General features: G+C 57.2%; 2 protein-coding genes across 2 annotated transcripts; one reads left to right on the forward strand and one right to left on the reverse strand.

Moving 5' to 3' along the window:
• Nucleotides 1–217: 217 nt before the first annotated feature.
• Nucleotides 218–4,174, forward strand: MPI (mannose phosphate isomerase). Its single transcript, XM_088538238.1, has 8 exons — nt 218–354; nt 894–1,021; nt 1,369–1,569; nt 1,653–1,794; nt 1,923–2,105; nt 2,927–3,100; nt 3,350–3,558; nt 3,818–4,174. Exons 1-8 carry the CDS (start codon nt 339–341, stop codon nt 4,034–4,036), a joined length of 1,272 nt encoding a protein of 423 aa, XP_088394364.1. The 5' UTR covers nt 218–338; the 3' UTR covers nt 4,037–4,174.
• Nucleotides 4,175–7,151: 2,977 nt separating this feature from the next.
• Nucleotides 7,152–12,487, reverse strand: FAM219B (family with sequence similarity 219 member B). Its single transcript, XM_088538222.1, has 6 exons — nt 12,438–12,487; nt 11,651–11,753; nt 10,158–10,248; nt 9,154–9,231; nt 8,501–8,549; nt 7,152–7,478 (listed from the first exon to the last, which is right to left on the reverse strand). The coding sequence occupies exons 1-6, from the start codon at nt 12,483–12,485 to the stop codon at nt 7,323–7,325; spliced, it is 525 nt and encodes a 174-aa protein (XP_088394348.1). The 5' UTR covers nt 12,486–12,487; the 3' UTR covers nt 7,152–7,322.
• Between the last annotated feature and the right edge of the window lie 598 nt (nt 12,488–13,085).

Genomic DNA, 13,085 nt, shown 5'->3' on the forward strand with positions numbered 1-13,085 from the left:
GAGCGCAGCGGCGCATGCGCCCTGGCCTGTCCCTCGGGGGCGTGGCCAGATGACGTAGAGAGAGGGCGGGGCGCCTATAGGGGGCAGGGCCTATAGGGGCGGGCGGGGGTGGGGCGAGCAGGGCCGGGCTCTCATCCACCTCCTTTACAGGCCCCCTCCCCCCCGTAACGCAGCCATAGAGGCCGCGCGGGTGGGGCCGGGCTGCCCTATAGGGCTGCCCTATAGGGTTGCTCCTATGGCTGCTATAGGTCGCGCCTAGGGCCGCGGCCCCGCCCCGAGCAGCAGCGCGAGGTCGGCGCCGCCGCGGGACTTGGTCCGGGTCCAGGCCGCGCGCGGCCATGGCGGAGCTGCGCGGTGAGGGGCCCCGCGGGAAGGATGGGAGCGGGGGCATCCGTGCATCGGGGGCGGCGGGGACCCCCGCGGGATGGGCCCCTCGGAGGCCGAGCCAACCTTGGGGATGGGGGGAGCCCCGGGAGGCCAGGTCAACCTAGGGGGGGTCGGGGACCCTTGGAGGACAAGGTCAACCCTGGGGATGGTGATATGGGGGGGCCAGGTCAACCCCGCAGGATGGGGGACCCTTGGGGGGCCAGGTCAACCCCGCAGGATGGGGGACCCTTGGGAGTTCAGGTCAACCCCGCAGGATGGGGCCACCGTCCCCTGGGGATGGGGACAAGGAATGGGGACCTTTGCTTGCTGGCATCACTGTCTGCGCATCCAGCCAGCTCCTCCCGAAATCCCCAAGTCATGGTCTCCGGAGATGGGAAGCTGGGTCCTGCCCAAAGAGCTGCTGTGCGGGGGTCAGGGCGGGCACCCACTGGGACGCACCGGGAGGTGGCAGAGGGGGTGACGGGCTGCGCCACTGTCCCCGCATGACATCTTGTCCCTCCGTGCAGTGTTCCCGCTGGCCGGCGTGATGCAGAACTACGCCTGGGGCAAGGTGGGCCTGGAGAGTGAGGTGGCCAAGCTGGTGGCCAGCAGCGACCCCCTGGTCCACATCGAGCCCGACCGGCCCTACGCCGAGGTGAGTGCCCGCTTCCCGCACAGCGCCAAGATGGAGAAGTGGTGCGGACACCTTGGTAGGAAGATGGTTATCAACGTGGTTGGGGGAGCAGCCTCATCCTGGCATGGCCTGTCCTGGTTCCAGGAGCAGTCCCCCAATCCTGGAGGAGCCCAGGGTGGGTGGAAGGAGAGAGGAACCGGCTGTGACTCAGCCCCAAGGCTCAGGCAGGACGAGCGGCTCCCTTGGCCGTATTGATCGCGTCCAGGGCCAAAGGGCTTTAAGAAAAGTCAGTCATGCCAGGCCTTCCCCTTGCGCGACCCTGCCGCGTCCCCAGCACTGACGGCGCCGTCACCTCTGCCCCTTGCCAGCTCTGGATGGGCGCCCACCCCAGGGGCGACGCCGTGATCCGGGACAATCGCATCGGCCAGCAGACCCTGGGCCAATGGATCGCCGATAACCCCGGCTGCCTGGGCGCCAAGGTCAAGGACACCTTCGGCGGCCGCCTGCCCTTCCTCTTCAAGGTGCTCTCAGTCAACACGGCCCTCTCCATCCAAGCGCATCCCAGCAAGGTAGGAGGAGGCTCCCAACGTGGCTCATAGGGTTGGGTACGTGGTCCCACCTGAGCCCACTTGGTTCATGTCCCCCTTTGCAGGATCTGGCGGCCAAGCTGCATGCCCAGTTCCCTGAACACTACCCAGATGACAACCACAAGCCGGAGATGGCCATCGCTCTGACCCCCTTTGAGGCACTCTGTGGCTTCCGGCCCGTCGAAGAGATTGTGTCCTTCCTCCAGAGTAAGGCAGAGGGACCCAGGGTGACGGGACCACCCTGGGAGCACCACGATGGGGCGGGGGTATTCTGCGGTCAGAAGGACAAGGGGTGGCCCTGCCCCGGCTCATGCTGGCACTCACCGTCCCCTCAGGTGTCCCTGAGCTCCGGGCGCTGATCGGCGACGTGGCCGCGGAGCAGCTGGAGCGCAGCGTGAGCGATGACCCCCGCGGCGTGTCGGCCGCTCTGCGCGTCTGCTTCACCCGCGTGATGAAGAGCGAGAAGAAGTTCTTCGTGGACCAGCTCAACATGCTGGTGAAGAGGATTTCCCAGGAAGGTCGGTTCTCTCCCCGGTGCCGAGCGCAGCCCCAGACTCACGTCCTTCCCGTGCTAGAGGAAGAAGTGCCCCAGTCAGTGCTCAGCTTGGCAGGGGCCACGTGGGGACACGGCTCCTGGCGTGCCCGGCTGTCCTTGCTCTCCTTTCTTGGCTGCCTGCCCAGCTGGGACTGCAGGGTCCAGAGCTTCTCTAGTGCCTGGAGCTGTCGGCCTGTAGCGGATGCAGCTCCCCTTGCCAGCTACTGGCCCGGAGGGATATCCGCCTGGCAAGATGGATGTCGGGAAGGGGCTGTGGGGATGAGGATGGAGTACTTGGAAGCAGGTGACAATGCTCCAGGAGTGCTCCTGGTCCCCAGAGATCCTCTCCAAACCAGGCTCTGGCCTTGGAATAATGCTAGAGCCTGGGACAACACCAGTGGGCTCCAATGCTCCTGCTCTAAGACTTATCCAGCTAAAATAAACAGGAGGGAGCTGCCAGCCAAGGCTGGAGAGAGACTTCTATATTTATAGGCACAGAATAAGGGGGAAGGCCTGCACACAATTCCTCCTGCACCCTCGGAGGCCAGCTGGACACAGGTCACATACTGACCCCTCCAGCTCTGCTTGTTGGTGCTCACCACAGGGCTTGCCTGCAGGCACTTCTTGCTGCACGTGCCCTCTGCATCCTTGGCCAGGACAGGCTCCGGGGAAGGCTGCCTGGCCCAGGGGTGCGTTTAGGACAGAGCGGACACGGGGAGCCCTGGGTCCCTGCAGGACACTGCAGCATAAAGGAGCTGTGATTTCAAGGGTGCCACTCACCTGTGTTTGCTCTTCCTGCTGCAGCTGCTGAAGGGAAGGACACGTCGGGGAGCAATGGGGAGCTCCTGCTGCGGCTGCACTCCCAGTACCCGGGAGACATTGGCTGCTTCACCATTTACTTCCTCAACCTGGTGAGGCTAGAGCCAGGGGAGGCGATGTTCCTGGGAGCCAACGAGCCACATGCCTACCTGCATGGAGGTGAGCTTGGGTGTTGTGTGCTGGCCACTGACACCTGCACTTGGAATGGGCATGTCCAAGCCTGGAGCACAGAGGGATCAAAGTAGAATCCATGTTGCTTGCCAGGTTGTGCTGTCACTCGTGGGTTTACAGGGGGAGAGCCATGGTGTCCGTGGCGTCCCGCACAGCCGTGTAGTGTCGCATCCTCCTAGGATGTGCCAGAGCGGGAGGGCTTCCAGGTAGGCTGACAAGGAGCCCTCTCCCCTGCAGACTGCGTCGAGTTGATGGCGTGCTCGGACAACACTGTGCGAGCTGGACTCACCCCCAAGTTCATTGACGTGCTCACCTTGTGCGAGATGCTCAACTACACGCCGGCACCGAGCAGCTCCAAGATCTTCCCTGCCACGCAGAGCCCGCTCGATCCCAGTGTCTACCTCTACGACCCGCCTGTACCGGACTTCACGCTCATGAAGATAGAGGTGAGAGGCGAAGGGGATCTGCCAGGAGCTGTGTCCTGGCTTGGAGGATTTGAGGAGTGGTGCTGGTGTGTGCAGGAGGGAGCACGTGGTTAAAGGGAAGCTTGCTGGAAAGTTGCATCCTTTCCAGCCAGGCTGGGAATGGCCTGAATGCAGCAAGAAGAGTCCGCAGGGTGGGAATGAGGAAAGCCCTTTCCAGGTCTCCGAAGGGCAGAAAAGCTGCCGGGGGATTTGAAAGCAACAATGGCTGTTTTCCTTGCAGATTCCTTCCTCTATCAAGCTGTACCTTGTCTCTGCTGTGGACTCTGCTAGCATCTTGCTGGTGATCCAAGGAACGGCTGTAGGTACCTCCACGGCGGCCGCGTCTGAAATGACTCTGCGCCGTGGTTCCGTGGTGTTCATCTCCGCCAACGAGAGCATCTCCCTGCACCTCTCCTCGCCGGATGGGATGCTGCTCTTCCGGGCCTGCTGCCTCCTATGAGCGGGCACCCAGGACCCCTCCCCTGCAGCGACTCCGCTTTAGAGTAGATAAAAACCGGCCTGTGCAAAGCAGACTTGCCGGGTTGGGTGTTAGCTTGAACGTTGCCCCTTAATCCCCTATTAAACCCAAAGTATCCCACACTCAATTTCTAGAAAAAGCAAATTTCACACTCGACCTCTGGCTTCCGAATCGACTCCTTGATCGGGGCCCAGCGCAAAGGGGTGAGGAAGAACCTCTCCCTTCCTAGTTTTGTAACCACATCCCTGCGTGTGTGGCGTGGCGGTGGACCCTTGACATCATGCCCCCAGGACCAGTACCTACCAGTGCTGCTACTGCCGTAGGGCAGCTTTATTTTTTCTTCCCTCTTGTGGAAACGGGGCAGGGAGACATGAGATCTGCGCTTTGGTCTCAAGGGACGGGACATCCTTGCCCTGCTCTGGGATGCAGCAGCTCTGCCTGTCTCACAGGGACATTGCTGCTTGCCCATGCAAATGTGACGCTGAGGTTTTCTCTGGGGAGAAGGGGGCCTGCCATAGGCATTGGTTGGACCCTATTTCATCAAAAGTGCTTGGGGAGACTGCAAGCAGGGAGAGGGGCTTGGCCAGTGTGGGGTGTTCATTCCTTCTCCAGGTGTACTACACATCCCTACCCCTTGCTGACAGTTAACAGGGTGGGGGGTGCTCACGCACCTGGGTGCTGGTGTTGTCACTGTGCCTCGTGGCTTGCAGGCAGTCACATAAGCTGGATGTCCTGTTGGGGGAAGGCACAGCCCTACTGCACAGGGAGGCGTGAAACTGACTGGTGTGGAGCGCCTCAGATGAACGGTGCTATGAATAAAGTGGTTACTTTGTCCTGAGTGCTGGGGAAGTGTGGTGTACTGAGCCACGAGAGGGGACAAGCCACTGTGTCCAGTGACCGGAGCGCAGGGCCCCTGGCTGCAGCTCCCTGCAGCCCCCAGCACAGCCACAGGGCCATGCAAGGCCCTTGGGCTCAGCCAGAATCCACGTGCAGACGGGAAGAGGAGCGTTTGAGCAGCGGCAGCCCAGCACGAGGCAGGGCTGAAGGTGGAAGTGACCTTTCCTGTGGCGCCTGCCCTGCTTCACCCTCAGCCATGCTATAAAATTGCACATCAGCCTGCACTGCAACAACCAAGGGAGGAGGAGCCAGCCCGAACGCTGGGCTGCAGGGTCACAGCTTGTCCCCTGGCTCTGCAGGGACTGAAGCAGCTCCAATCAGCCACAGGTTGAAGCCAATCAATGCTTTAACTGCCTGCCAGGACCTTCATTCATGCTGGAGTAATAAGACGTGCTCTGAGTAACTAGATCCAGTTTATTACGTGCTTCCTTCAGCGAGGAATATATATATATAAAAAAAAAAAAAAAGAAACACACAGTTCAGTCCTCTAGATATCAAGTATTTAAACAAGGTTTCTTTGTACGAAGCTGATTGTCCTCAACATAGTACAGCTGGACCATGATTTAAGGCAGCTTATAAACTCATATCAGATTGACTCCCCAGACTGTTCCTGCCCCAAAATCACACACAAAATGACTGAGCTGGGCACAGCTGGTATCGAGAGGTGCTGCAGCCTGCACTGGAGCCACAAATCCCCCCTCCTGCCTTGGGAGCTCCCTAGCATTAAAGCAAGTTTGGGAAGAATGGGAAGGAGCTGGGAGCTAAAACCAGACTGACTGGGAAGCCGGCTCCTCCCACCCTGGAGAGCTGAGATTAAGGTCCTGAGGTCTAGCACAAGGTGAGCACAATGTTTTTCAACTCCCTGTTTCAGTAAAGCAAAGGCAAGGCAGAGGTTAAATACAAAAAAGGAGTCACCCCCTAAACACATGTCCTACTCACAAGCTGCACGGCCCCATAACAGTGACTCCTCTGCACCAACATGAAAATGTTCTTTGAAAGCCCCTGCCCTGGTGCCGAGTTAGCACACTGACCACAACCGGCTTCTGCTTACAGTAAAGCAGCAGGTTTCTACACAGCAAACCCAAATCTGCAAGTTTTTTCACCATGCTGCCATCCTCTGCCTCTGAGAGCAGCGTGTCACCCTGCAAGAGGGCTGCCCTGGAAGGAAAGGAATGAAAAGAGAAAGTCGAGCTGCGCTGGGAAGGGACCCAAGGGGAAAAGACATATATCACTTAATAAATACAGTGCTTGGAGCCCATGAGGCGAGGAGAGGAGCATGAGCAGCAGATGGTGCCATGTGCCAGGCGGCTGTCAGCAGCGGGACACGCTGCTCCCAAGCCCCTCGCTTAGGCCAGGACGCAGCAGCCGCTGCCCCTGCAGCGTTACCGCAGCAGGCGAGCGGCTCCGCTCGCTGTCCACGCTCCGGATCCTTCTGCCATCCTCGGATCCACGACCGCCAACGGCAGCGATACAGGCGGACCAGCGCTGCCTGTGACACATGCACAGACCCGGAGGCTGCAGCCTACAGTCACTAACAACAACAGAACAGGCCTGCAGAGATATTGCACAGCTTCATCCCTTTCCGTGAGTATCTAATAGGAAAGAAAATGCACATATTCCAGCCCGAAGCAGGCAGGCCTTGGCGTCAGCCCTGGTCACTCTCCTGCACAGTAAATACCCGCTACAAAAAATAACTGCTCACGTCTGAGGGACAACCAGGCCAAGCAGAGCCGTCCGACAGGGGCAATCTTTGGTTCAGCATGTCCAGGCTTTGGGAGAAGGAAAACCAGCAGCAGTTACAAGCAGCATTAAGTGCATTAAATAGGGAGATCTCTTGTAGCAGCACTTCCCAGGCGCTCTGCTGGCCTCTGTGCTTCGGCCTCACCCAGCTAGGGGGCAGAGGTAACTGGGTTGAGCATAAAATAAATAAATAGAAAAGGCTCCTTCAGTCCCCTCCACAGGGAAGGGAAAGGCTGGGGCCTGACTTAAGAACTGAGTTCCTTAATCCTCCATCTCCAGAGTCAATGGGGGGCTGGCAGCTCCCCCCCACCATGATCACAAGCAGGAGGCCACCTGCTTCTGCCTTCTTTCTCCCCACGTCAGCTAAGAGCTTCTCATGCCTGGCAAAAGTGCCATGCAGGCAAGCTAGGTGTCACTGTGCAATCTCTGCTATATTGCTATGTGTAACAAAGAGGAGTTGGGGTTCGGTCAGCTGCTGCTGCTCCCCAAGAGCAGCAGCACAGCAGTGTAGCAGCATTCAGTTTTGGAGTCACTGTCCCTGTGTGGGACACTGGCTCCCACAAACATCCCAAGGGACAAAGAAGAAAGTGCTGGCTCACAACCTGCTCTGCTTAGCCCGTTGGGGCAGCACCTACTGGATCACACAGGATAGAGAGTGTCCAAAGCAACACGGGCAAGCAGAGGAGGCAACGGGTTTAGGGGGAATGAGATCCAGGTCTTCATCATCTGGGACCTCGTCTAGGTGGTAGCCATCCTGCAGCAGCTGCCGGCTCAGATCCTGGTTCACCTGCTGGAAGGGGCAGAGGAGACAGAGCTGTAACAATGTGTCAGGAGGGCAGCGAAACCCGACCCGAAGCACCATCCGGCACAGGGGAACCTTTCCTGCGCTGTAGGACGCCTGATCAGCGCTCCCGGCCCGCCGCCTGTCAGTCAGTGTCACTCGCAGTCTTGTCAACGCGTCTGTGGCAGGACACAGACACCCGCATGCGACAGCTCGGAGGGGAACAGAGGAGGAGACTGGAGCACCAGCTGCCAGAGTGGCTGAACAGAGCCGTAGCCCAGCAGATTTTAGGTTACTCTGTGTGATCTCAAAAACTAGCTGGGTTATTACAGCTATTAGAAGCAGGGTTGTAACCTCCAGAAGTTTGCAAGCCTCTAAGTGAAAGCAAAAGAATAGTTAAAATTCAGCTCCCAAGGCTAACCCCATGCACTCCCACAGAGGGAGGACTGCTAAAAAAAGAAAATGAGAAAAGAGTTCTCCCTTTAGGGCTGCTTCCAGCAGCTTCAGCACCACAGCTAGAGCAGAGAAGACAAGCAAAAGATCAAAGATCTCTAGCTCCTGGGCTGCAGCACCCTGCGCACAGCAGGACTGCAGCTGCAACCCCTTCCTCACAAACCAAGCTCATCAGCTGCAGTGCTTTGGGGGCTGGAAGGAGACAGAGCTTTAGGCACAAAGGATGAAGCACTAACGTATAACTGGCAAGCGCAGAAGGGAGCTTAACACATCTCTTTTTGCAGCCTGAATATCAAACAGCAGCAGCAGCTGTTTGCAAAGCAGACTGATGAGCTTCAGCTAACACTCCAGGCTGGAGGGGACTGGCAGAGCAAGAGCAGCTCTGGCCAGACAACAGCCCCTCGCTCTTACTGTTAAGGCTGCACCTAAACAGAGCAGTGACAGCTCTGGGTTTATCACTGACATTGCTCTCAGGCACCCAAAACACAGGGGTACCCTTAATCCTGCCATGCAATTGCAGCAAGGAAGCCTATGGGAACCATACAGTGAGATAGGAGCGAAACACCTCGACTTGCCTCAGCGGAAGAGTAGCCAGAGGAACATCTCGATTCCAGCTCTCCGTCACTAAGAGAAGAAGGCAACAGTCAGAGCAGGACGGAGGTTTGGAGCGCGTAACTCGCTACTGCGCCGGCTTGCGAAGCACAGGGCTATGTGTTGGACTGGCAGGGAAGCTGCATCTCTGCTTGCATAACCAGACAAGGGATTCTCCAAACAAAGGGAGCTGGCAGCGTGATCTCAAAGGATCTCAAAGAAAACTCATGGGCAGAGTCCTCTGTTAAATCTGGGACATTGGAAGCATTGCACTGCTCACAGATGTCCAGTCCCCTGCACCTTTATAGTCCTTGAACTACAAGTGACACAGCAAATCAAGCACATAAAAGGCAAGGGATTTTTTTTTTATCTGGAGATTTACAGATAGCAGTGGACAGACTGCTTTTCAGGACACATCAGCTCCTTCGACTTAGCAGAGCCTACTCAGTTCCCTTAGTGCCATTTTCTTCAGCAAATCCCAGTGTAGAGAAAGGCCACTACATTTTCCAAAGCCATTAATCCCCTGCATGCTGAGAACTCCCTCAGCAAGCAGCGGGCTCAGATTCAGCACACAATCTGCATCCTGCAAAGATACCCAGTCCATAGCACAAGCATGAGATATAGGCAGAGCCCTCACCTGTCCGAGTCGAGCGATACCAAGTGTTCATCGGCCGTCTGGCTGAGCGCCGTGTAGCCCTTGTTAAATTTCACTGACCTGCAAGAAAAGCAGAGCAGTGAGCCCACGACACAGCCTTTGCTGTGGCAACGCAGTCACGGATCTGATGGAGCAGGGATCCCTGTGCCGGGTGCCAGGCACATCTAAACACCGAGCTACGCTGCCCTCATCACACACCATCCAGGAACACCATCCAGTTCCATCCAGGAACACCATCAGCTGAGAATTAACTCCATTCTCAAGCCCTCTCCTTAGGCTACCTGCTCAAATCCTTGACATCTCCAGAACAAAGGGAACAAATGCAGACCCTGGCAGAACAGTTCCCAAATTTTGCATGTGGGTGGACGACTGCAGCACAGCCTTTCTCAGCTTCCTCTGCCCTGCAAATCCCTTACTCCAAACCAGGTTTTCACGGCCTGACATTCAGTGCAGTGGAAAGCAGGAGTCTGTGGATTAGGTTCTCACCCACCAGCCACATCACGATGGCCCAGCCCAGCAGCAGCCCCAGCCTGTCCCCAGGAGAGAGACTTATTTTGCTGGTGTCCCCTCTTTCCCGAGGCTCAGCCTATGCAGGAGTCAAGGTCAGTGATGGAAACACAGGTGTTCTGGGCTCCTGGACTGCCACTTGCTGCCCGCTGTAACTGTCAGGGTATCTGTCAGCGGTTCACACTCTTGGTCTATATGTTTTATATATGTTCTGAAGGCCGACAGGATACAATCTAAGGGGAGACTGTAGGGAGGATGGGGAGTGATATAAAGTTGTCTTTTTTTTTTTTTTTAATTAAACTGCGCCTTGCATCATCCCAATCAAATGACGTTTCTGAAGCATCTTGTGTTCACGCAGTGAGGAAGCACCAGGCCAGGCCAACGTGCCCAGACCTGGAGGGACTGCGTCCAGCAAGAGGCAGATCAGCTCCCAGCCCCAGGGAAAAGCCTTGGTAAAGGAAGAGAAATCGGGATCAGACCTTTTAGCCGCTGCCTTCGGTGGGTGCGGAGCGGCTCCCCCCAGTAGGCCTTGCCTCCGCAGCGCCGCCTTCGCCAGCTCGCGCTGCCGCTCTGCAAAGCAAACAGGGGGTCAGAGCTGCAGGCGTCCCCGGGACCCTTGGGCTCACAGCAGGCCCTGCTCCGGAGAGGCAGCCCCGAGTCTCAGTGCTGCTGTGGCTGCCCCTCTTGCTTTGACAGCTCAAAAGCAGCAGCTGATGTTGCTGTGCAAAGCTAAAGGTGCTAATTCCATCCTAACTCTGTCTGCCCCAGCACTGAGCGCGACCAAACCGCAACTCCACTTGCCCAAGGGGGAGCAATACAGCTTGGGATCACCTATCCCAGTGCCTCTGCTCCCTGCAAGAGAAGAGCAGGGTCACCTGCAGAACAAAGCCTGTAAAATCCCATGGACACAGGTGCTGGCGGGAGGCGGCAACGCCTGCCCCGAGGCATAGTCCAGGGCTGCTCCCTCCTGCTGTGAGAGCCCAGTTCGAGTGTTTAACACCCACATGGTTCTGAGAAGCAGTGCCGCCGCATTTATGAGAAGCTGAACTCTTCATCGTCCATCTCCCAACAGCCAGGCACGCAGGGACAGATCAGTCAGTGGATTTGGCTCCCTTTCCCATCCGAAGGGCAGCCAAAGGCAAGGAATGCCGGTGTGAGCAACCAAGAGTGAGCCCGAACTTAGCAGTGCTTCCTTTACAAAGTCTGGGGGCTCTGGGCCAGCTACAGGGACAGGAGGAGACGGTGTCTGATGGGCATTCCCACTGACAGCCCTCAGATTTGCAAACCTTACAAAGAGGGCACCACCAGAGAAGAGGACAGGCACTACCAGGAAGTTTTCAAGATGTTTCTTCTCTGCTGAGGTCACCCTTGCTAGATACTCGTGCTCTGAAATGCCTCTCAGGCACTATGAGGAGCCCCAAGCTAGTCAAACCCCAGAACCCCTCCCCGGATAACAGCACCATTCTGCAGTGAGAATTAGCTGCTGGACAGGCCAGGCAAGACCTAGCAGGGGGAAACTGCATTTATTCCAAGTTATTTGGCTGCAGAAATTCCAATCCTGTCACAGCTGAAGAATCCAGAAAGCAACTTTTTTTTTTTTCCACCTAAAGAAAAGCAGCTGTCGGTAACATCAGAGCAAAAGAGACTTTTCCTTAGGTGCTGCATGCAGTTATCGAGCAGGGCAATTTCAAGTGCTTCTTACTGCACAACACGAGCTCTGAAAGGGGCAGGGATAACCAGCAACTGCTTCCACTTAAAAACACATCTTAAGCCCTTGCTGAGATGGAATAAAGCAGCCCACAGAGCGAGTCCCCTGCAAGTCAGCACATGCTTTGTGGAAACAGCACCTGCCAAGACCCAGGTTCTTTTCCCCAGATGGCCAAGGAAGAACAAGGACCAGGGCGAGGACTGTGCTGCAAGAGGTGCACACACGTCCCCAAACCTCCCCGCAGTGCCCCACACTGTCACTTACGCAGCTTGGCATGAAGGGAGGGTGCCTTGCTCACGATGTACGGCCCCCTTTTCTCCACTGCATCCGCCTGCCGGTTCATCCTCTTGCTTTCTGTCCGAAGCGGCTAAAAAGGAAAAGGAGGGATCTTAGCAGCCGTCACCCCAAAGAGCATCTGGCCTCAGTTATTCTTCGGCACCCATTTAAATATTCCAACAACAGCTACCATGGAAGCTCCCCTTGTGGCAGCTTAAGAGGGCTCCTCCAACATGACTGCAGGGCCAGCAGGAGGAATAAGCAGCTCGATTAGCAGACGAGGGGATTACTTGGAAATACTGATGCTAAATTAAAGGCACACACGGCAATAGCCCATTCCTTCTCAAGTTTGTCTCCAGGAATAAAAACACTAGGGAGAGGGGGACGGAAAACTTTTAACTGTTACATTATCAGTAAGTGGAAAATGGGGATGTTCTATTTCAACCTGTGGATTTGGAGTCTTCGAGCTTCCCCCCACGCAGGAAGACATCATTAAGATGAAAGCAGTGCCCAAAAACCACGTTTCAAAGCCTGGGTTGTAGGAGAAAAACCTCCCCCCGCAAAAGCATCCACCCTCGAGAAGATGTGGCGCCGATCGGTGTTAAAAAGCGCTATAAAAATAGCAACTAACGAAGCAAAGAGAGGAGGAAAACAGCACATGAGAAACAAGGACCTGGGGAAAGGGGCCGAGGCCCCCGGGGACGTTGCCCTCCCCTTTCCCCTCGGCTGTCGCCGCCAGCGGCCCCCGTGTCCCCCCGTGTCCCCCCGCTCTCACCGCCTGGGCCCGCGGCCCGCCCGGCCGCCCGCCGCCGCCCGTCGCCATGGCCGCCCCGCCGCCGGCCACGCCCCCCGCGCCGCAGCCAATCAGAGCCGCGCACCGCCCCGCCGCCGACCGCGCCCCCCGCGCCGCAGCCAATCAGAGCCGGGCGCCGCCGCGCATGCTCTGCGCGGGCAGCCGCTCCCCGGAGGAGCCATCGGTTCCGCCGCGGCCTCCGAGGGAGGAGAGGGGCCCCCCGCACCTCCCTGCTGAGGCCGAGGGGTCGTTTCCAGAGCTTTCCGGGCCCAGCAGCAAGGCAATAACCAGTTGTGAGAACAACTCCCCGCAGGAAGGAAAGACACTTCATGTTTATCACTTGAAATGAGAAAATTCCACGCTCCTAGCAAATACAGGAATCATAGGATCGTTAAGGTTGGAAGGGACCTCTAGAGCTCATCTAGTCCAACCGCCCTGCACAGGCAGGGTCACCTAAAGCACGTGGCACAGGACTGCATCCAAACGGGTTTGGAAGATCTCCAGAGAGGGAGATTCCACAACCTCTCCGGGTAACCTGTTCCAGTGCTCTGTCACTGTCAAGAATGCCCAATACTGCAGTTTACTCCCCACCTCCATCCACTTTGTCGCAGAATTCACCTTGACTCCTAA

This window comes from Tinamus guttatus, unplaced genomic scaffold, assembly GCF_059628265.1.
Source record: "Tinamus guttatus ecotype Peru unplaced genomic scaffold, ASM5962826v1 Tinamus_guttatus_pri_ptg000942l, whole genome shotgun sequence".
Taxonomy (NCBI): Eukaryota; Metazoa; Chordata; class Aves; order Tinamiformes; family Tinamidae; genus Tinamus; species Tinamus guttatus.

Coding starts and splice junctions, on each gene's coding strand:
- MPI (XM_088538238.1), top strand. Junction 1,570..1,652: donor TCCAAGCGCATCCCAGCAAG/GTAGGAGGAGGC, acceptor CCCCCTTTGCAG/GATCTGGCGGCCAAGCTGCA. Junction 2,106..2,926: donor GAAGAGGATTTCCCAGGAAG/GTCGGTTCTCTC, acceptor TTCCTGCTGCAG/CTGCTGAAGGGAAGGACACG.
- FAM219B (XM_088538222.1), bottom strand. CDS start 12,485: ATGGCGACGGGCGGCGGCGGGCGGCCGGGCGGGCCGCGGGCCCAGGCG. Junction 11,754..12,437: donor GCGGGCCGCGGGCCCAGGCG/GTGAGAGCGGGG, acceptor TTTCCTTTTTAG/CCGCTTCGGACAGAAAGCAA. Junction 9,232..10,157: donor CCGAAGGCAGCGGCTAAAAG/GTCTGATCCCGA, acceptor CTTTTCTTGCAG/GTCAGTGAAATTTAACAAGG.